This window comes from Andrographis paniculata, unplaced genomic scaffold (assembly GCF_009805555.1).
Source record: "Andrographis paniculata isolate CXL003 unplaced genomic scaffold, ASM980555v1 Contig21END, whole genome shotgun sequence".
In the NCBI taxonomy this organism is placed as follows: Eukaryota; Viridiplantae; Streptophyta; class Magnoliopsida; order Lamiales; family Acanthaceae; genus Andrographis; species Andrographis paniculata.
In genome coordinates, this window is record NW_026137502.1 from 3,304,395 (window position 1) to 3,325,267 (window position 20,873).

The window sequence follows — 20,873 nt, forward strand, 5'->3', positions numbered from 1 at the left end:
TCTCAAAGTTTGAGTTTCACTGTCCCTATTTACGACATGGTCATTTACGTGCCAAAATAGAAATATGTATACTTTCTAATTTTAAGACGGAGAAAGTATAAATTAAGTTTCTATTGTTTTGTATATTTATACTTCATGTAATATGTCAGTGCATGTGGATTAATTTTGCATAAGCAGTAAACAACCTCCAACATTTATTATTTTGCATTCTTACAGGCCAACCTTAGGCCTGTGTGAGAGGGAAACTTGTCTTGGTTCCAATATGTAATTTGTTTATCATTTTTTTTTTTTTTTGTCGATTTCAAATAATTTTTTATTTTTTTTTTAAAATGTAATTATATATTTTAATAATATTTTAAAATTCAAAATTTATAATATTTTTTTAATTTTAATTTATATTTATTTTTTTTTTGTTAAATTATAATTATTTTTACTAATACATTTTTTAATTATTTATTAATTATACAATACCTAAAACTATATGTCCAATTAAAATGGACATATTAAGTAGGTCAAAGGGAATAGTATTTAGATATTCAAAAGTATATTTCCTCCCTCACTTACATTTATACTTATTTTTTTATCACTTAAAAATATTCTTATTTTTTTATTTAGTAAAAAATTATATTTCTTTTATTGACAAATAACAAATATACATATCACAAAAATGTAAGGAAGGGGGTATAATTTATTTAAAATTGTAATAGCTTTCGTATACTAAACGTGGACTACGACGAATGGGAATACCGTGTTAGATGATCTAAATGACCAACTTACCTAACAATTTAAACTATTAAGAATATGCATTATTTATTTATTTATCTACAAACGGAGTAAACTAACAAGCTCTCACGGACCGTGCAACACGTCAGGGTTTGAAATATAATCAGCCTAAGATTTCTTTGAACCGTAAAGCTATTCTATTTGAGTTTATTAACTTTAATTTGATGAATTTATGTATTTAAATTTCTACTTAATCCATCTCTTTAACATTATAATTTTATGATTGATTAAATGATTTCCTATATTGTATAAAGGTGTTAGACCCGAGACTGAATTCAAGTCGTACCAAATCCAACTATCCGGATCCGATGAACAAGTTTTAAGTTAAGCCAAATCCAATTTTAGATCTGAAAATCGAATCAGGAGTCGGATCTGGACCTTAAACTTAAGAATCTGGACCTGCTTACAAGCCTAATCCCACTCTCCAATAAATTTAAATGGGTGTATTTACTAATTATTTCTATAATTTTGTAAAATCTTGATCCACCAATTAAACAAAATAATAATAATAATAATAATAATAATATAATAATAAAATCTACAATGTCCGGCAAGATGACTCTCATAACCGTAAGATCATGGTTCAAATCCTGACGCCTCCAGATCATCTGTCAGACATGGCTGTGTAACTTACTTTGTCGAACCTAGTTTTTTTTTTTTAAAAAAAAGTATTTAATAATAAAAACTTAATCACACAGGTAAAAGCATGTAGTAATAATAATCATCAAGTAAGCCCCGCCTTTTATCAGTTAGAAATACAAAGTGTGGCTTTTTACAACAACATGCAATTAATTGGACAAAAGAATGCAATTCTGCTATTTATTCTCAAAACAAATAAATAATAGTAACCAAAACTGTTAATTCCCATCCTAAAGGAAGGATGGCTAATAATTAGTACTATCAGTTATAGCTTCTCACCCTCAAAATGCCAATAATGCTTTCTGAATTTTCAAAAGCCACAAAGCAATCTGCATCCCAAATAACCGAGCATTTAACAGAACCTCTTCCACCCACACGCCGAGTCGAGTCACAGCCGACTTGCTCACCATCAATCTCGACTCAATCACTGCTTTCGACGAAACTCTCCCAATAATGAAAAATGTGTCCAAAGAAGATCCATCTGTCTGCTTAATGCACCAAAACCAACCGAGATGACATGACATGGTAAGGATCAAAACGGATAATTCTAAAACCAAAATTATAGCTACCATACCAGTGCTTTATTAACTGAACGCAGGCAATCATTCGTCTTCAGCATTAAAAGAATAACACGAGGGAGTCTCCGCAAAAGCTCGCTGATTTGTGAAAAATATTGTGAAGCATACATCTGTATATGAACAAAAAAATGAAGTTGATAACTATGAAAAGCATTAATAGTTACATGTTATAAGCAAGCATATCTGCAATAGAAAGCTCTTTAAATCTACACGCAAACATATGCATATACTTCTTCATATTGTTATTGTGCATCGTTGACAGTTGAATTCCTAAAAATGGAAGAAACTGTGAAGAAAGGAACAACCTTGACCCGTAGATTTGTCTAACAATTTGAAAATAAAATATAGAATCCACCACATTCAATTAGGCTACTTTTTCTTGGGGCTAACTGTTACCACATTAACTCTAGAACGATGCATGTTTACGATACCTGAAGTTCAGTGCGATCAGTTGCTTGGACAACCAGATGATCCAAAGCAGGATCGACGACTTTATTCCAAGGTCTCATGGTAAGAATACCGGCAAAAAGCACATAGAGGTCGTCTCCAGCACCCAATTTCACACTGTTTTCTTTAATTGCATTAGCATCTGAGAACACCAAACCCTGTAGAAAATATATGTTGAAACACAGCACACCAAGTGAGATTAAGAAACTAACAATCCTGTAATGAAAAAATAAATATATAAATGTTGCACCTTCCATAGAGATGCATAATTAATTCGAGTGGAGAAGTCCAGATCCTTGTATAAACCATGGTCCAGCAGTACCAATTGTGGCTTTTTCTTTCCTGGGCATGAGAAAGAGCGTTTTCCAAGTTAGGCCAATACAGACACCTGACAAATTCAACTTAAGTGACAGCCAACTTGAAACAATCATAAGCACATAATAATTCCAATCAAATCAACAGTAACACAAAAAATATATAAATAACCCTGACACTGCATCCTAAACACTTAATTGATGAGAAAGCAAAGAATAACTATATATTCTTATCTATCTATGATGAATTTCAAAAGGGTGATGATAAATTGACACACTGGAAGTTATCAACAGGAACTGAAATCTTTGTGATACATCATCAGAACAGGGGCATAACTACAAATACGTGGTTATAAATAAGAGAACTGAGAAAAGAAAAACTGTAGCTTGAGTATGCTAGCGATAGCAGCTGGTTGGTAATAGTTTAAATTTAATAATTATTAGCTTGCAAAAGATAAAGATTTTTGAATGCAGATTGCACACAACAAAGTAAGTAGGAACTATAAAAACTGAAGGTTAAAATACATGAAAATGGCACAAAATTCAATAAGACTATTCACACGTCAAATAAACATTGCATGTCTAATATGGAAGTCTATACTCAACATAGAGGCCTCACCAAAAATCCTCCCACTAGCAGAAGGTAAAGGGCGAACCAGCACATTCGCAGCATGGGGATCACAGTGCACAAAACCATGTTTGAACATCATTTCGGCAAAAGCTTCAGTGAGCTGCAAGGAATAAGCGAGGTTTTATTCTTTTTCAGTTTTTCTCAATCTTTTTTTACTATACAATTTCACCAAATTTCTATACAAAACATCACATCCAATAGTGATAGGGTATGTTGGGTTATCGGTTGAGATTGTGGTTAAAAGTTTGATTCTACTGGTTGGAATGAGATGTTTGATTAATGGCTGGTTTATAATGAAATATATATTTAGTTTAAAATAAATTAGAGTTTTGTATATATATTTGTTCATTTTAGAGAAATAATTATACATGGATCCCACTTTTAAGTTTTGGAAATATTTGAGATGAAAAAAATTGAGTGCATAGGCGAACAAAAACACAAATAATTACCAAGCATACCCTATTTCTCTTAAAAAATAACAAATACCAAAACACAAAAAACATACACTACAACATTACTTACCAAAATTAAGAAATAGTAGATTCAGGATACTAGCTTCAGTTTACGGTTCAAGCATTTCACATGCATGCCAAAAGGAATGAAGTCATAGTATGATTTCCCTCAAAAATTTCATGCAAGTATCCTGAATTTGATTGAGAAGAGCATTTAACTTACCAGTTTTGAAACATCACTTGGGTGAAGTCCAAGCTTTTGAATTGTCTTAGAGTCACTTACTTGTGCTCCATCAATATACTCCATAACCAACAACTTTGAGGTGCTCATGTTCCAATGGATTCTAGGAGCATAAACATATTCCGCAATATGTGGTGAGAATCTCCTAAAGTTGTCCAGACATTTTACACTGTTCTTGGCCTCATTCAAGAAATCAAGCTCCTGAAGAGTTAATTGCAACATATCAGCATTTGGCTGCTTTACAATTCATAATTTACGTCAACTTCATTAAATGCATCAAACTTCCAACAAAATAATTTTAAATTATCAGAAGCTTTCCCCTGGTATAGAAAGGAGAGACACTGGGATGATGTAGATACTAACAGAAGCAATTGTACATGTAAACCAAAAGCCATGTGGAGATATTAAAATTCAAGACATTACAAAAACCTTTGAATGTTAAATGTTAGAAATGACTACTTTCTTCCAATCCTATATACATATGTATTCAAAAACACTAGAATTTAGAAGAATTCTCAATGAGACAAGTGATATATGTTAGATGAGAATAGAATATGCAATATATTAGCATAAGGTTACACACACACACACACATATGTATGTATATATACACAACAAAGAATCAATCAATAAACTCTACTAATCCGATCCTAATATAGCTCTATCTAAATTATATGTGGACTATATAGTTAACCTTTCCCCCAAACTGGAGCATATTATCATGCCCAACTTGTAACAATTATGATTAATTTGGACTCCATTGAGCGTCTTGGTGAAAATATTTCCACGTTGATCTTTGGACCTAACATATTTTATAGAGATGATCACTTCTTGGACTTTGTCACGGATAAAGTGATAGTAAACTTCAACATGCTTCACACATTCATGAAATACATGATCAGATACAATATGTAGGGATGTTGCATTGTCACACAGTCTTCCGGAAGATCAAGTTTGTGACAAAGAGAAGGGTTGAAATCTACATATGCAAAACCAAGTACAGGAGAAAGAGAGCCATCGGAAATCATAACATGAGTTGATGAAGGGGTTGTGAACAGAGTAGAAAAAATGTTAGAATTACCTATCATATTATCCAAGGCACCAGAATAAATAATCAATTGGAAAGCATTGGACACAATATCAGAAATACCTATCATGTTATCTAATTTTTTTTCGCTCCAAACTTACAGATATTTTAAGAAAGATTGTTTGCAGACAAAAGTTACTTAGGATTTCCAAAAAGGAAACGATAATCCAGACCTGATTGTGTGTGTGTGTGTGTGTGTGTGTGAGAAAGAGAGAGAGAGAGAGAGAGAGAGAGAGAGAGAGAGAGAGAGAGTTCTGGCCATGGAAACCAAAGAAACTTGTCATATATTCCATCAGGATGACAAATTTCGTAACATGATAAAGCCAACAAAAAGAAAAGTAGATTAGCAAAAAACCTTGGGTACACTTTCCCGCACTTCATCAACCAGCCACCTGTAAATAGTTAAAACAAATTTCTTCAATGTCACAATAATAAATAAATAAACAGCATTATAAACAATAAATTCATTGTGGTGTGAAAAGATGCAAAACACTGCACAAGATAGTTTTAACTTCCAAACTAACACTATATATATTCTAAAAATCCAGGCCGGCCCTGGGCAAAGGGCAAAAGTGGCACCTGCCCAGGGCCTACGACAATAAGGCCCTACATTTTATCTATATATTTGTATGATAAGTATATATAAAAATATTTTAACTAAATATGGTCTATGTTTCTTAAAGTGAACAATAAAAAGCAGCTTGATACTTTATTGTCAGCGTTCATTTTATAGGCAATATATATTGCATGTATTTATGAGGATCCCAATTTTTGTTTCACCCTAGGCCTATCAAAAGTCACGATCCTGCTAAATAAGAGCACCTCAAATGTATAAAATGTATACAAGATATCAAAGACCAAAGATTGTACCAGACACTGTATCAACACTCAAATATCAACACTAGAATATGCATTCTAGAGGTAGATTCAAAACCTTAGTGCCCAAAATGTAAGAAAATATAAGAAAATGTCTTGACTTCATTTTACACCTGTAATCAAAAGAAGGAACCAGCCAATGTAAAGTGTTCACAAGTAACTCAACAGTTGCATAATCTGCTGCTGCAGTGTCGGTCATGTGAGTATGCTGAACCTAAAGTTACAAGAATCAAAGCATGAATAAGTTCACAACTCATTAGTGAAAGACTGCAAATCTGCAATTAAATAGCTTTGGGCACCTTCACAGCAACTTGTTGTCCTTCATGAGTTCGGGCAATGTGGACCTGTGCTAAAGAAGCACTGGCTATGGGGACAGGATCGAACTCATCGAAAATCTGTCAAGAACAATGCTCAGGTCAGATGTACAAATAACAAATTTTGATACTAATAATAACAGTCTCCCATATTCGGGATATATAGTCAAGACCATTATAGGTTTATCTAGAAGATAGACTTGGATCACTATTAAGTATTAAAAATGATTGAGGGTACCTACTTCATCAGGTGTTCCTCCAAGTTCTTTCCTGAAAACCTCTAGCACTTGATCATATGATGAAACAGGGCATTTATTCAGCAGTGATTGTCTCATAACAAGCACATATTCATCCGGTACTAAATATTCCTAAGACAATGAAATTCAAAATAAAATTAAATAAAAATCCTGCAGTTAAGTTTCACATTTGATAAATAGCAACCAAAAGGAATCACACAAGAACAGCATACCAGCTGAGAAACATGCTGACCTAGCTTGATGTAAATCCCACCATTTTTGAAGCAAAGTTCTTGAAGTTTTTGTGCACCCCGAGTGTGAACTTCATGCTTAATTTTTTCCCTTTCTATGCTACCTTCTGGTAATCCCCAGAGTGAGTATTCATAATCTATTGAACACACAAACCAAAAAAAAAAGTTACAACAATAGGAAAATATTAAAAGATCAAATTTCTACCAAAAGTTTACAATATAATTCTGCAAACATTAGGGTTCTGTTTGCGTGAGGTTTCATTTCAAGTTCAATGTTACACTCCAACTCAGAGAAGCTAGTGCTAGAGGAGTCCACTACTCTAGTGGCTTGCAATGCCAATGTGAAAACGTTTGATAATTTGATTGAACTCCATGACAATCAAGAATTGAGGTTCCAAAAACCACTCAAAAGTGCTTCCACCAACAAAATGGAGAATGAGGAAGTTGTTACACTCCTTATCATTTTGCTCAAATTATGGAGACATTTACTGCATTAGCTTTCGCTATCTTCAGCCACAATACAGTGCCCAGAGCCATAAAAGTAAAAAGACTACATATGGCCTTTCAATCATTGTAAGCAGTTTGTATTGACCAGCTTCCCACTTTTTGTGAAGAACATAACATACTCCAACACAAATGCACTTCTATGAATTATTATTCTCAGTTTTCGTAGCAAACACTCAGCTTAGTTTGACAGGTCCATCAATAGAGTTATTAAGAAGAGGCGTTGCATATTAACTCTATGCAGGCCTTAGACAATTGGTTGCAGGCATCGATCGTAGTTAAGTATATCAAGAAAGTATAACATATATAAAAAAATAATAATAAATATATATATATATATATATATATAGAAAAGCTTGAGGCATGACTAAGATATTATCCGCCTATCAGTTTTTACATAACCATTAATTTTCATCTGAACTCTATTTTCAAATTCATGAAACTAAAAATGTGTCCATGTGTGTGTCATGTCTGTATTTCATATAGCATAAACAAATGTACAACATTACTGCAAGCATCTTAGGTGCGGGGATCAGATTGACCCGAAAAAAGTTAAACGGAATTCCACTGCTAAAACATTTCAAAAATGTTCCCCCCAGATTGTCCACCAAGATACATGTTGCCAACATCAACAGAAAAACGAATCAGGCCCGGCATCAACCTTACTAAAGTGATTCTATGTATTATGTAGTTCCAAGCAATTATATCGCCGAGTTCATCAGAAATTTCCTACTAACCATAACTGCTAGCCAACCACCCAAGACAGTAATATCTTCTTCCTTTATGTTTGTTGACAAAAACAGCGAAAAAACACAATACGACCTCAGATCAAAAATTCACTCAATAGATAGATACAGAGGCAGGAACAATCAATCAACTCATAATTACTCAATCGTCCGTAACCCATACGACGGGGCACCTGCGCAAATTAATGGTTTCCCTTTCGATGTACCCATAGAACAAATAACATTTAGTAAGAAGAAAAACGTTTATCTAGTGCCCAAGATGTTAAGCAGAACTCTAGCAATCACTCGTACCAAAGGTAATAGCGGCAGCAGTGATGGCCCCGCGGAAGAGGCGGATGGGCACGGTGGTTGATAGCTTGAGGGCCGTAGCGGGATCCTCGGAGTTGGCAATAGCCGCTGCGGCAGCGCCGGCCCCACCGACCACGGTAGCCGCCAAAACCAGCTTAGTTGTGGCACGCCAAAGCGATCTGGCAGCCATTCTTCGTTTGTTTTTTTTCTTTTTTTTTTTTTTTTCTTTACTCGTTGCTGCCTGCTCTCCTCATTTGTTGGGAATATCGAAGCTACGTTAAATGCTTGAGCCCGCCCTCGTGTAGCTCACTGCGCCTAGAAAAAGTTTTGGGTTATATAGGGTTTTAGAAATAAATAAAAATAATAATAATAATAATAATAAAATTAAGGGTCTTTTTATTTGGCTTAATTTGAAAAGAAGACTTTTTACATAAATATTACAGGGTGTGTTTGTTTAGGTGATTGGATTTTGAGTTGGGATTTGAACAGGAAAATTTTTTAATTTGAATAGTTGTATGATGTGATATAAATAGGTATTGATGTGATGTTTTGAATGTAAAATTGATTTTTAGTATAATATAAAAAATAAAAAATAGGTGTTTGATTTGATATTTTTGGGGGGAGAAAATTGAATGAACAGTGTAAATCCAATTCCCCAAACAAACACACCCATAAAGTGTTTTATGATGAAAATTTTTTTTTAATGTTGTTGATTTGATTATACGGGATAAAAATACACACTTTCATTCGATCTCGTTTGTATATATTGAATGTATATATATACACACATCTATGGTGATACAGGTGTGAGCCTTTTTATGATGGTAATAATCTTGTCTCGAGACTATATCCAACCCTCAGTCCCATCACTAGTGTATACATCTGTATAAAATTATTTTATATATACATACTTGTGAATGTATATACTCAATGAATAATGATCCTTGATAGGACTTAAACGTATTTTGATGTTGTTCAGTTAATTCGGCCTTGAGATCACATTAGTAGTTTCATCCTCATTTATGTCATTATTTATTGGGTACATACATACATATGTATTTATAGAGTGACTTTATATATACACATAATACACACGATGAGAGCCCTATGATCTCAAACCAACATCTCAATAGCCCCACCTCCACTCCATCTCCATCTGCGTAATCACGTATTGATGTATACTGACACATGTGTATGTATACACCAATATGAGTGATGATACAAATGAGACTAAAAAACTTTTGATGCTGCTAATATGATTCTGATTTGGGATTAGCTCAAGAGCCCCACCCTCCTTCCATTTTCATTTGCGTCATTACCTATTGATGTATGCAAACACACGATGTATCTATACACCAATATGAGTAATAATCAAAATAGGGTTGGGAGACTTTTGATGCTGCTGATATAATTCCGTTTTGAGATCAAATCAACAGTCTCACTCCCACCCTAGCTCTTACTAACGATAAAATTTGATTTTTGAAAAACACAAATTTTTACTAATATGTTTTGAATTCATTCAAAATGTGAGTAAAATTCAAATTGGAGAAGAATAGTCTCTTGTGTTCCTTTTATTGGAACTTCTTTGTTGTTTGAAGAAACCTTTCACTTCAAGAACTAGAGATAGATTCTTTGTATTTGGATTGATCGTATATTTCAGCAACTGTGCACTCAGGTCTTGTTAGAGCCTCTTTCCGATGACAGAAAAAAGGGAAATTTCAATTACTGGATCTATAAGGGACTGCAATCAAACCAAAGTGCTAACTAGAAAAATATTAAAAATAATTTAGAGGTTTTCCATGATTTTTCTGTGTCAATAAACAATTCAATTTGAACCCAAATGAAATTTTGACCATCTATCGGAGAAGAAAGAACTCTATTTATTCTGGCTGCCTTCTCCCTGTTAAAAAAAAAAAAAAAAAAAAGACCTTTGTCACGAATTGGACCATAATGTGGCTGCTGCTCTATTCCATTCAAAGATTAGCCCTCTAACTTTGTGTTTTAACATTGATTGTCTTTCTTAACTAGACTCAAAGGAAATTACAAGTAAAAAAAATCTGCATTAACATGAAATTAAAGTAAACAATCAATCCTCACTTCCACCCTAACACCATCATTCATTGGGTGTTTACACATATGTATGCAATCATTAAATGAATGATGCACCAGGTAAGGCATGAGACCTTTTTTATGCTATTGATCTGATCTCAGAGTCCCAATGCATCATCATTTGTTAGGTGTTACATAAACATATATATATATATGTATAAAATCACTTTATAAAATATACACATATGTATATTTTTATACATACACGCGTATGTATATATAAAATACACGTAGGTGTATATATAAAGTCATTTTATACATATACATGCATGTATATAAACATTTAATAAGTGATTGATGCAGATAGAGTGAGAGTCCTTTAATGCTATTGATTTCATATATATATATAATACATATGTAAGTATAAAGTCACTTTATATATACACATCTGTATATATACACCAAATGAATAATGATGCAAATTGGGTTGGGAGCCTTTGGATGTTGCTGATTTGATTCCACTTTATGAACAGATCGGTAGCTCCGCCCCCACCTCAATTACTATCTGTATCATCCCTTATTAGATATATATACATATATATGTGGATTTATAAAATCATTTTATACATACACATGTCTAACAAGTGACAATGTAAATAAGACTAATTTTTTTATTTTTTTATTTTATTGCATTGATCCCGCTTTAGGATTAAATCAATAGCCCAAGTCCCACCCAAGCTTTACCTACATAATTACCTATTAGGTGAACATATACACATTATGTATGCATACATCAATGTGTTGATAAATGCATACTCGTTTGATGCTCTTCAAATCAGCAGCTCTACTCCATTTACATTGAATATATATAATAGGTAGTCATCCGTAAGACCTATCGTCTGTGTGTATATATATATATATATATGTTTCAAGAATATATATATAGATACACAACTTCGTAATATAAAATTTGCATCATCACCCATTGAGTACATAAATTTACCTGTGTATGTATACATGCGATGCGATGATGGGTGGATGATACGTGTTTGAATTGGGAAATATCTCATTGGATGGTGAGTGTATGCGAGGAAAAGAAAATAAAAAAAAAAAAAAAAATTCACAAATTCAAAATCAAACAAACCCGCTATTTTACAAAATAAACCCTAATCTAGATTCTAGAGCGGTGTCAGCTCTATCTTGCTCGTCTCCGGCTTCCTTCACCGTCGTCTTCCTTTCTCTTTTGGCTTCGGTGAAACACAGCGCCGCTGTCTTCGTCTTCCTCGTCCCTGGCTTTGCCTTCCTTCCTGGTCCTAGAACGGTGCCACATCGGCTTGCCTTTGCAAAACAGGCAGGTTTTTGCGGGCCTAAATAAGCTGAGTCCCAACCTTGGCGCGAGGGGCGACGTCGTATTGATACAAAGGCCATGAGGTTTGGTTTCGAACTAACGGAATTCAAAGCTCCTCCATCTCCCACGCCTTCGCCGTCGAATTCGACTCCCAGAGCTGCTGAGCTCCAATGGATTCCCATTCAGAACCACCCGCTATTCACCCCCGCTGCCACTCTACCCAGCGTCGCCGCCGCCGAAAGATTGCCTCCGAATCTCATGGCGTGGGATGGAGACTCTCGGCTTTACTTCTGGGATTTGAGCAAGAAATGTCTTCACCGGATTTCGATACGATTGGGTGAACCCGACCCAGCCTCCATTCTCGCTGCTTCGCCCTCTAAGGTCCTTCCTTCCTCACTTCTGTGAACCTCCATTGCTATGGATTTATTGTTTGCGTGCAGCTTGGAGTGTGATAGTCGTATCTCTATTATTCCATTGACCAATCCAATTTCAATCATACATTGAGCAACAAAAGTTCAATACAGGTTTATATAAGAAGTTGCAAAAGTTTTAGGTGGGCTCGATTGATACCGGATGATAGATGACTATTACTGTATAGATGAGATACCAGGAATATTTTATAAGTTATAGTGCCTAGAGCCTCTCTTGAGCATGGAACTCAAGGAGTTGTTCTTTCCTTGATGGCTTAACTAATATCTTTTGGTAATACAAGGATACCTGTAGAAAACACAATATGCCATGCCTAATATGACCTAGTTTTCTATAATAGGTGTTATGCCCAGATGTGCCACTAAATTTTGAGGTGAATAGAATTTCCATCAACAGAAATGGATCAGCTTTGTTTCTAGCTGGACTGGAGGGCCTGCAGGTAATGTATCTGTATGGACGGTCGTCAGTGGAAGAGAATACAATTATCTGCCGGTATGTGCAACTTCATTTGCAGAGCATCTACCCTGCTTTAATAAGATTCACTAGCTTGTTTCTTGGAGGATTGAATGTTTATCTGCTGAATCTTGAAGCATGGAATTCTTATATAAGAAATGAAATATCTTGCATCAGTTGTGCGTTTTTCATGACTTTTTTTTACGCTTCTTAGGAGCTATACCTTGGTGACTGTGGCAGGAAGCAAAATTTTAGTATACTTAATTATCTAAGTATCAACAGAATTGGCTGTACTGCAATAAGCCAATTCTATTCAGCTAAGTAAAATACCCTCAAAGACCACCTATGAAGAGATGTGGGTGTACTATGGTAGCTCTTTACACTCATGTACCATTTACTCTCAATTATCCTAGAAGTATTGTTAGAAAATCTGACAGGAGAGAAAGGGCATGTGAGGGGGAAATTGAGGACAAAGCTATGCTTTTTCACATAATTGTAATTATTTTGTGCCACCTAGCTTAGAGAGAATAATGTTAGAAGGCATTGTCTTATGCCCAAGGCTGAAAGATAATGATACTCTTTTCTATTTTCTTTATTCTGGTGTTTATGAACTTCATTTCTTGAGTTTATTGTCAATGCTATTCCATGTTTACAACTAATGAATCTGTTTCTATACCATTTTTAGCAATTCAATATTGTGGATTATCATTTTACTTCTATGTTTATAGATTTTTAAAAATGTGAAATTAGTATGGTTGTCTTTTATGTGACACTTCACATGCAAGCTCCTGGTAAATTCTTGTTATGGTTATGATAACAGTTCTAGAATCTATGAGTTACCATTACTTTTTTCCTCTTTTGATGACAAATAATATAGTTTTTACAGTAGTTGTTAGGGAGATATCAAAACTTCCTTTAATAGGCATATGGCATGACTGCACTAAAGGGCATAGTTTCTGTTTATTACGGAGATACTGCAAGAATATGAGCTATGCATCTCAAACGTAAAATTTGTGGTCCATAATTTCCTTCTCATGCTATATTTGTTAATCCTGTGAATGGAAAACAAATCTACAGAATATATATATGTTTAAAGCATTGTGAACTGAAGACCATGCTTTGTGTTATTTGGGGTTATCTTCTTATCTGATATAAAGGGTCTTTTAGATCAAATAAAAAACATAATCTATTCTAGTTCTTTACAGGACTGTTTCAGTTGGCGCAGAACTCTACTTCATTAAAAACAACTTTGTGCGTACCCTACATATTTCTTGGCACCCCTACAGTGACACACACATGGGAATCTTGTCTTCTGATTCTGTTTTCAGGTAATATTTTTCATTCTTGGTATCTGAAATTTTGTTCAGTTAATAAGAGACAAGCGCTGTATTGGAATCATCACATCCAAAAGTATAATGTTGGACTTAGTTGCACTTGATTTGCTTTCAACGTCTGTTGTTTCATTAATGGGTTGTTACCAATATACTATTATAGCAGTTAATCAAGTAAAGATCATGCTGCTTTTGATTTGTGCCTTTAGTAAAAAGAGAGAATCCATCATTAGGACACATATTCTGATTATCCTTATTATAAGCTTAACAAGCTTCATAAGTTCATAACGCTAAATGTCTATGTAAGTGCTCATCTCTTTTGAAGCATTAAATGCTGCTGAACCATTTGCAGTTTATTTCTAAACATCTAATTGTTATTGTGATGGTTTAGAAGACATGTGCCCCTAATATTTTGTTGGGATGCTGGATTTGCTTGCAGGATTTTTGATTTGTCTACAGACACCACACAGTCCGAGCAAGAATATTATTTGCAACCTATAGAACCTAGCAGTTCTAGTAAGGCAGCTGCAACATGTCCAGTCTCCTTCTCTTTTGGGCAGGATCATTTGTGGGACAAATTCAGTGTAAGAGGGCACTTTGGTTTAGCTGGTTTTGAATGGGTTAATTTCCTTACAGAGTACTGACATCACATGGTTTCCTGAACTGAGTATCAATATGCGGTTAAATAATATTTCATGTAGATGTTAGAAGACTGACAATGATGCTCTCATTTCAGGTTTTTTTCTTGTTTGGCGACGGATCAAGTTACGTAATTTGCCCTGTTGTTCCTTTTGGAAGGTAATTCACCATTTATTCTTTGCTTCCTTTTTTTGTTAATCTCCAATTTTGTTGGAAAATAGTGAGTCTACTCGCCAAAAAGTACCTTAATAGAGCATGATTTTTGTGACTTTTCTATGTTCAGTTAAGTTTTTCCAGATTATACTTGGGGATGGCTAGTCTTATGTTCATTTTAGTTCTATAATCTTATAGGTGTCATGTAGGTTACCTAAGTGACTTCCATCCGCTTTATCCTTTCTTGATTTCACTGCTGTAGTTCCTTAGGAAATAAAATCTTCTCCTCCACATCCTATCGATGTTACTGGATGTTTGACTGCTAGATAGCTTAGTCTGCAAATATTTTCATTTTTTTAGCCACTTATTTTCTGATATGGTAGGTTATTTATGAGCACTGAATATTTCCTATGCATTTGAACAGTGTCTACAAATGGGAATCAATTTTGGAAATTTATACTGATGCTTGCACATTTGGGTTGAAATCTGCTGATTCAAAAGCTGTTAATAATTCTAATATGGCGATTTCTTGGCTGGAGGCAACCTTCCCTGAATTAGAAGGTCAAGGTGGAGATGGTAGAAAATTGTATGGAGTGGCAAAATCTCAGCCTTTTGTTTTATTTGATGCATCAGTGTTGTTGCAGGTATTTTGTGATCACTTCTCTCTTCCTTCTGTATGTTTATTGGCTACTTTTTTTTTTTTTTTTAAAAAAAATATCTTTTTATCTATTTATTATTCATATATGTTGAGATTTGTTTGAGAGCCTTGATTTTTTTCCCTCACTTCTCAACGTCTCTTGCATCTGATCTGGTTAAAATTCTATCTAATTGCATGTTGTCTAAAGCCACGCCCAATTTATTAACAGAGTTAATTTCAGGGACCTCTGCGTAAAGTATGTAATGGTGCGACTGAAGATCCTGAAGTCCAAAATGGAGTGTTTAATGGGCGTGCTCTTGGTTTCCTTTATAATTTAGTTGGAAAAGATTCAATTCTTGTCACTGCTTGGAGTGGTGGGGTACTGCAATTTGATGCTTTAGCTGATGAAATACAGCCGGTCTGGAAGATGGATGCTGCACCTCGCCTTTGTGTTGATTCTTCTAACCGGATTGTTGGTGCAGCTATGATTTGTGAATCTGCTTCAAGTGACCTCTCTTTGACAGAGCTTGATCACCACCATTCTGCTTGGTTGGGACATCCACCTCCTTTACTGAGTTTAGCCATTGTTGATTTAGCTTTGCCTGATGAAAACAGCTCTTTGGCTATGATAGCTGATCCCCTTTTTTCTGAAAGAATATTTTGTGTTCATTCTGGGGGCATAGATTCAATTGTGTTGAATTTTCTCCCATTCACACACCAGGCAAGTGGCAAGGAAAAGCCAATGAAAACCCCATCTGTGTTTTCAGTCCTCACTACGTGCCCGGGTGACTTATCCTCACCGTCACCTCTTCATGGTTTCCTGGCTTTGTCAGATTCCTTTGGAAGCTCGTGGATTTTGGGGCTTACCACTTCAAATGACTGTGTAGTGCTACAGATGGAGACTTGGAATCTGTTGCTTACTGATCTTGTAGAAAAGCTGAGTGAAACTGCCCTCCCCGAAGAACCAAAAGAGAAGGAAACTCCAACAATCATCAGCAAAGAACTCCTTAGTGGACCTAAGGCAGTTCTTGTGCCACCTTCTGCACCAAATATACGAGCTGTTATGGCTGATTCTATTGAAGGACGATCCCTGCTTCATCAGTGCTTCAAGCTTTTTCATGAAAATTATGTAGAGTACGCACACAAGGTATGTTCTTATTATTCAAGAAAAGCAGGTTAGTGATAATATTGGCGTGTTTCAATGTATTGTTGAGGTGCTTAATATGTGTTGATTTAAACAATGATGTGCTCTCATATTTTTTAGCACACATGACATACATCAAATAAACTTGGGACTCAAGTACACTTTCGAGACAGGGCATGCACACACAAAGTTTTGTTTTCCTTAATTCATTAGATATTGTAGAATTCCTGTAAAACTGACGTTGTATGGCTGTTTCTAGGTGTACTTTGAACTTGAGCATCATGCTCCTCAGTTAAAAAAGATACTTGTTAACCAGAGTTCTCGAATACAAGAAATGAAAAATAAGCTTTCGGCTGTTGAAAGAAAACAAGAAAATATAGAGGATCGCGTAGCTCGTGCTGTTAGACTTCATAGCTCCCTGGAAGAGCGCTTACAAAATTTGAGGAGGCTGCCTGGAGCGCACAAAAAACCACTTTCCAAAGCAGAGCGAGATTTCAAGCTAGAACTTGGTAAGGATTTTATTGTATTATTTTTTATTCTGAATTTTCCAGTAGAGAAGAAGTTTCTGTTGAAGTATGAATCCTGCAATAAATGTATTAAACAAACTAATTGTTTTGTACGACAAAGGGCAGGCGAAAGATTAAGATTTGATGGATTCAGAATATGTAACCAAAGCGTTTAGTGTGCCTAGTAAATTAAATAAAGTAGAATCATTAAGCAGGTATTTATCAGTTTTCTCAAAATTTTGAATTTTTTCTTCTAATTTTACTTTTAGTCCCCTTCTCTCATGTTCTGAAATCTTAAATTGAGTTGGGTTTTTTCAAATTTGAAACATAAAGTTCTTGCAAGGAAGTTACCACTAGGTGAGTAGCTTGTCTTTTGTACTGTGCCATTTTTTTCCTAAGTGCTGACAATAAACTTTAGATGTGTATTATGTGTTTCTGAAAAAATGTTATTTATATATTGAATGGTACATAATAGAATCTACAGAAACTCTTGATATGATAAAAAAAGATGTTCATTAGTATATTCATACGATGGGTTCTTATATCTGTGCAGATAAATTTACTGGAATCGAGTTGGATGCCTTGCACTCTTCCATAGAGGCACTAAGCGCAAGACTGAAAAGGCACATGCATTCTCCACAGGCTAAATCCACAGTTCATCGAGCACGGAAACCAGTTAGGAGGGGGAACACAGTTGAAGATGATGAAGTATCAAAACTTAAAACTACACTCGAGAAACTTGCACTGGTGAACAGCGAGAACAGCACCAAGGTGAAGCTTGTTGATTCTGCATTGAAAAGCAGAGAAATCAGTGATTGATGGATCTAATTATCAAAAATTTATATCCTTCAATGTTCTTGAAGAAATATCTATTGGTCATATGCACGACAGAACCATAGATAGCACTGGCGGGTATTTTTGGGCATGTGCTGAGATCAATGGTCTTTACTACAAGTAAGATAATCTCGCCTTTTCTCTAGTAGTAACAGAATGTAGATTACTTCCGGGAGAAAGTGAAGTGTTTACTGACCTCAAATGTTCCCTTAAGCGATTCGATAGGCAAGCACAGGGACAACAAAATATATATTGTTGGTATATGATTGGAAATATGTTAGTCTATTTTTCAGAATCTTCAGCAGTTCCTGATAAGGAAAGTTATCTTAAAGGTAATCTTGTGTGTCCATTTTTACATTTTCACACGGTCCTCTTGCAGCGATAATTTTAAATCTTCTTTGAAGATTACACAATCGATAAGACAAGAATAAACTCCCGAAATTAGAGATTATATTCAATTTGAAAAGAGAGCAAAGCAGCACCACAATATAATGTAAGATATGAAAGATTGATGTAGAGGAAGTACAGTAGTAGTGCAACGTATGAATAAACTAGGAATTATTCTTTACCTAGGATTTGGGCAACAAACGGCCATTATACATCTTGTCAAGCAACTGCCGTGCCTCCGGCCTCCTAAGAAGACCTTTGTTATTCGGCAAACCTGTCCCTAAACATACGGGGCACACTAGCTTCCCTCGACCTGCACACAGAAGTGTCCACTGTTTAAACGGCTTAAGTCGAGAAAACTAACATCTAAGAGAAGAAGAAGAAGATACACAAGAACATCTAACAAAAGAAGATACAAAAGGATTGCATCAGTAAGGAATGATGGAAAGATTTTGTTTCACAATTATCATTGCAAACTAGAGGAAAAACAACATTATTCTCTTTTCTCTGAACCAACTATATAAGGATCATTACCATGTGGGAATTTAACTCGATGAACAAATTCAACAGCACGGCGAATAAGCAGGAATGGAATAGGTATTCATTCTCGTATTCTCACTCCATTGTCTAGTATGTTGTAATATTGAGAATGGTCATTACTTTGGGAAATACCACTCTCATAGAAAGTCTGTTAGGTTAGTTTAGAATACTCCCAGGCTATGTAAATGTAAGGATTTACTTTAGGATTATTCGGAATTTGAGTTTAGTAATTGGCCTGGTGGCTTGGGACTATAAAGTATCTATCTTTGTAGGATATAAAGACATTCCTATATACCTTGACAAAAATCACCATTGTTACACAAAATAACTCGATATTTGAGTCGAGAGAAGTTTATTACCGTAGCAATTTGGACACTCTGTAAACTCATAGACATCCTTTGCCCGTTTTCGGTTCAGAGCTTTCCATTTTCCTGTACCACCACACATATCACCTAAATAAAGAGCAAATGAACACCTCATGTACTAGAAAGGATCATAAAAAATATGCTGTATTGAAATGCATTTTGAATATGAAATCTACAAACAAGTGTCTACAAAATGTTACCTCCCATGTTACATACACCACCAATATTTCAGAATTATATATATATATATGGTTGTCTTCATGTCTGCAAGTTTTAGACTCAAAAGGAACCGGGAAAAACTCAGACTGAACATAGAGCAGAAAATTTGGGAGATTGTTTAGTGAAATTTCCTATTGTTTCTGTGCACACAAGTAAATAAAAAGGATGGACAAATAAATATAAGTTGTTTAGCACAATGTTGTCCAAATTCAACATGTATTTTTTCCCCTTACACATAATGATTAAAACACAAAAAATTAGAACAAGTATACTTACAGATTACAGCACCACTGCCCCCGCAATTGCGACACACTGCTTTTTCATTACCATCCAAAGCTTTTGCTTTGCGATCCGAATCAAATGTTCCTGGAGCTACTATCAAAGCTACGGTTGAACACAAACAGGTAAGACATTGACGACGAGACGTTGTGGTGTTAGATTCCTGTCAGAAAGTTTACAAAACATCACTTGCAATGACAACAGATTGATCATATAGTGATTCAATACATGCTTTTGCAACAATAAAACAAGAACTCATCAACTGGTGAGACAAAACGAAAAGGAAATCAAGATATGAATTTCTTATACAAAATGGTGTAGGAACCATCTGTCACTTCAATATGCTGAAAAATTAACACATACAAAACATTGAAGTTCATTTTCCAATCTCACTAAGCATAAAACAGACACTATTGAGTAACCAAAGATGAATTTGGGGTAAAGCTGAGACAAACACAAAGAAGATTAGCAGTGAAGAAGGGTAAAAAAATTAACCAAATATAGGATTTCAGACCTCTGGATTGATCTGCTCTGATGGCTGATCAACGATACTGCGAGAGAAGCTCTCATCATCCAATCTGGATTTGACTTGAAATCCAACTTGCTGTAAATTTGGAGCTGCAAAACGAGCAGGCATATAATACAGCTACACATCTTTACCCAAGGCGAAGCAGTAGCCTTTCAACTTCATCATGCAATTGAAAAAACACAGAAAAGAAATCAAAAGCTCGATAAACAAAGCCAAAAGCTTATTTTCCATTTCAGTTCACTTCCTTAACCACACAATCAAGGAAAAACATCAGCCAAAAGTTTCAAAATTCATAAGCTCTAAGTAAAGATTAGGAAAATCCATAAACCAAGCAAGCCTCTCCCCTTCAACGACATGGATATTTCAGGCGCAAATTGAGTAAAAGAGAGGAGGAAATTGAGGTAGCAAAAATAGCAGAAACGTACAGCGGTTCTTGGAGGGAGGGTTGCAATGCAGCGGAGAGAAGTTTGAGAGTGTGAGGGAAGAAGAGAGACGAGAAGCCATGTATGTCTCTCCCTTCTTCTCTACTGTACTGTACTATGAGAACAGAAGAAGAGATCAGTTTCTTTTCGTGTGGTCGTCTTGCTCATCCAAATTGCGGCATTATTTATATATTTTTATTATTTTTTTAAAAGTTAATTTTG

The 20,873-nt window shown here is 35.1% G+C and overlaps 3 protein-coding genes across 5 annotated transcripts; 1 reads left to right on the plus strand and 2 right to left on the minus strand.

Annotated features, from left to right (window-relative positions):
- Nucleotides 1-1,492: 1,492 nt before the first annotated feature.
- On the minus strand, nt 1,493-8,690 carry LOC127245131 (putative ABC1 protein At2g40090). The gene is made up of 12 exons (XM_051265849.1): nt 8,391-8,690; nt 6,832-6,986; nt 6,605-6,730; nt 6,348-6,443; nt 6,162-6,262; nt 5,528-5,564; nt 4,068-4,286; nt 3,381-3,492; nt 2,698-2,789; nt 2,432-2,605; nt 1,997-2,110; nt 1,493-1,907 (listed from the first exon to the last, which is right to left on the minus strand). Exons 1-12 carry the CDS (start codon nt 8,575-8,577, stop codon nt 1,704-1,706), a joined length of 1,617 nt encoding a protein of 538 aa, XP_051121806.1. The 5' UTR covers nt 8,578-8,690; the 3' UTR covers nt 1,493-1,703.
- Nucleotides 8,691-11,538: 2,848 nt separating this feature from the next.
- On the plus strand, nt 11,539-18,246 carry LOC127245169 (nuclear pore complex protein NUP88). 2 transcript variants are annotated; one of them, XM_051265912.1, is made up of 9 exons: nt 11,539-12,165; nt 12,554-12,705; nt 13,872-13,994; nt 14,437-14,581; nt 14,734-14,795; nt 15,214-15,433; nt 15,668-16,573; nt 16,830-17,079; nt 17,630-18,246. In XM_051265912.1, the coding sequence occupies exons 1-9, from the start codon at nt 11,863-11,865 to the stop codon at nt 17,893-17,895; spliced, it is 2,427 nt and encodes an 808-aa protein (XP_051121869.1). In that variant the 5' UTR covers nt 11,539-11,862; the 3' UTR covers nt 17,896-18,246. The 2 variants fall into 2 exon arrangements, with proteins under 2 accessions (XP_051121869.1, XP_051121870.1); XM_051265913.1 differs by having other exon boundaries at nt 12,022-12,165; nt 13,862-13,994.
- On the minus strand, nt 17,556-20,809 carry LOC127245173 (protein PHOTOSYSTEM I ASSEMBLY 2, chloroplastic). 2 transcript variants are annotated; one of them, XM_051265918.1, is made up of 6 exons: nt 20,655-20,809; nt 20,215-20,318; nt 19,698-19,863; nt 19,197-19,289; nt 18,480-18,610; nt 17,556-17,863 (listed from the first exon to the last, which is right to left on the minus strand). In XM_051265918.1, exons 1-5 carry the CDS (start codon nt 20,731-20,733, stop codon nt 18,480-18,482), a joined length of 573 nt encoding a protein of 190 aa, XP_051121875.1. In that variant the 5' UTR covers nt 20,734-20,809; the 3' UTR covers nt 17,556-17,863. The 2 variants fall into 2 exon arrangements, with proteins under 2 accessions (XP_051121875.1, XP_051121876.1); XM_051265919.1 differs by having other exon boundaries at nt 20,215-20,385; nt 20,655-20,793.
- Nucleotides 20,810-20,873: the final 64 nt, after the last annotated feature.

Excerpts from the sequence above, each read along its gene's own strand:
- LOC127245173 (XM_051265918.1), bottom strand. The coding sequence starts at position 20,733 with ATGGCTTCTCGTCTCTCTTCTTCCCTCACACTCTCAAACTTCTCTCCG. Across the intron at positions 20,319-20,654 it reads CCCTCCCTCCAAGAACCGCT|CTCCAAATTTACAGCAAGTT; the intron begins GTACGTTTCTGC and ends CTCGTTTTGCAG. Across the intron at positions 18,611-19,196 it reads AGAGTGTCCAAATTGCTACG|GTCGAGGGAAGCTAGTGTGC; the intron begins GTAATAAACTTC and ends TTCTGTGTGCAG.
- LOC127245169 (XM_051265912.1), top strand. The coding sequence starts at position 11,863 with ATGAGGTTTGGTTTCGAACTAACGGAATTCAAAGCTCCTCCATCTCCC. Across the intron at positions 12,166-12,553 it reads TCGCTGCTTCGCCCTCTAAG|GTGTTATGCCCAGATGTGCC; the intron begins GTCCTTCCTTCC and ends TTTCTATAATAG. Across the intron at positions 13,995-14,436 it reads TCTTCTGATTCTGTTTTCAG|GATTTTTGATTTGTCTACAG; the intron begins GTAATATTTTTC and ends ATTTGCTTGCAG.
- LOC127245131 (XM_051265849.1), bottom strand. The coding sequence starts at position 8,577 with ATGGCTGCCAGATCGCTTTGGCGTGCCACAACTAAGCTGGTTTTGGCG. Across the intron at positions 6,444-6,604 it reads TTGGAGGAACACCTGATGAA|ATTTTCGATGAGTTCGATCC; the intron begins GTAGGTACCCTC and ends TGTTCTTGACAG. Across the intron at positions 5,565-6,161 it reads GTTCCTTCTTTTGATTACAG|GTGGCTGGTTGATGAAGTGC; the intron begins GTGTAAAATGAA and ends AACTATTTACAG.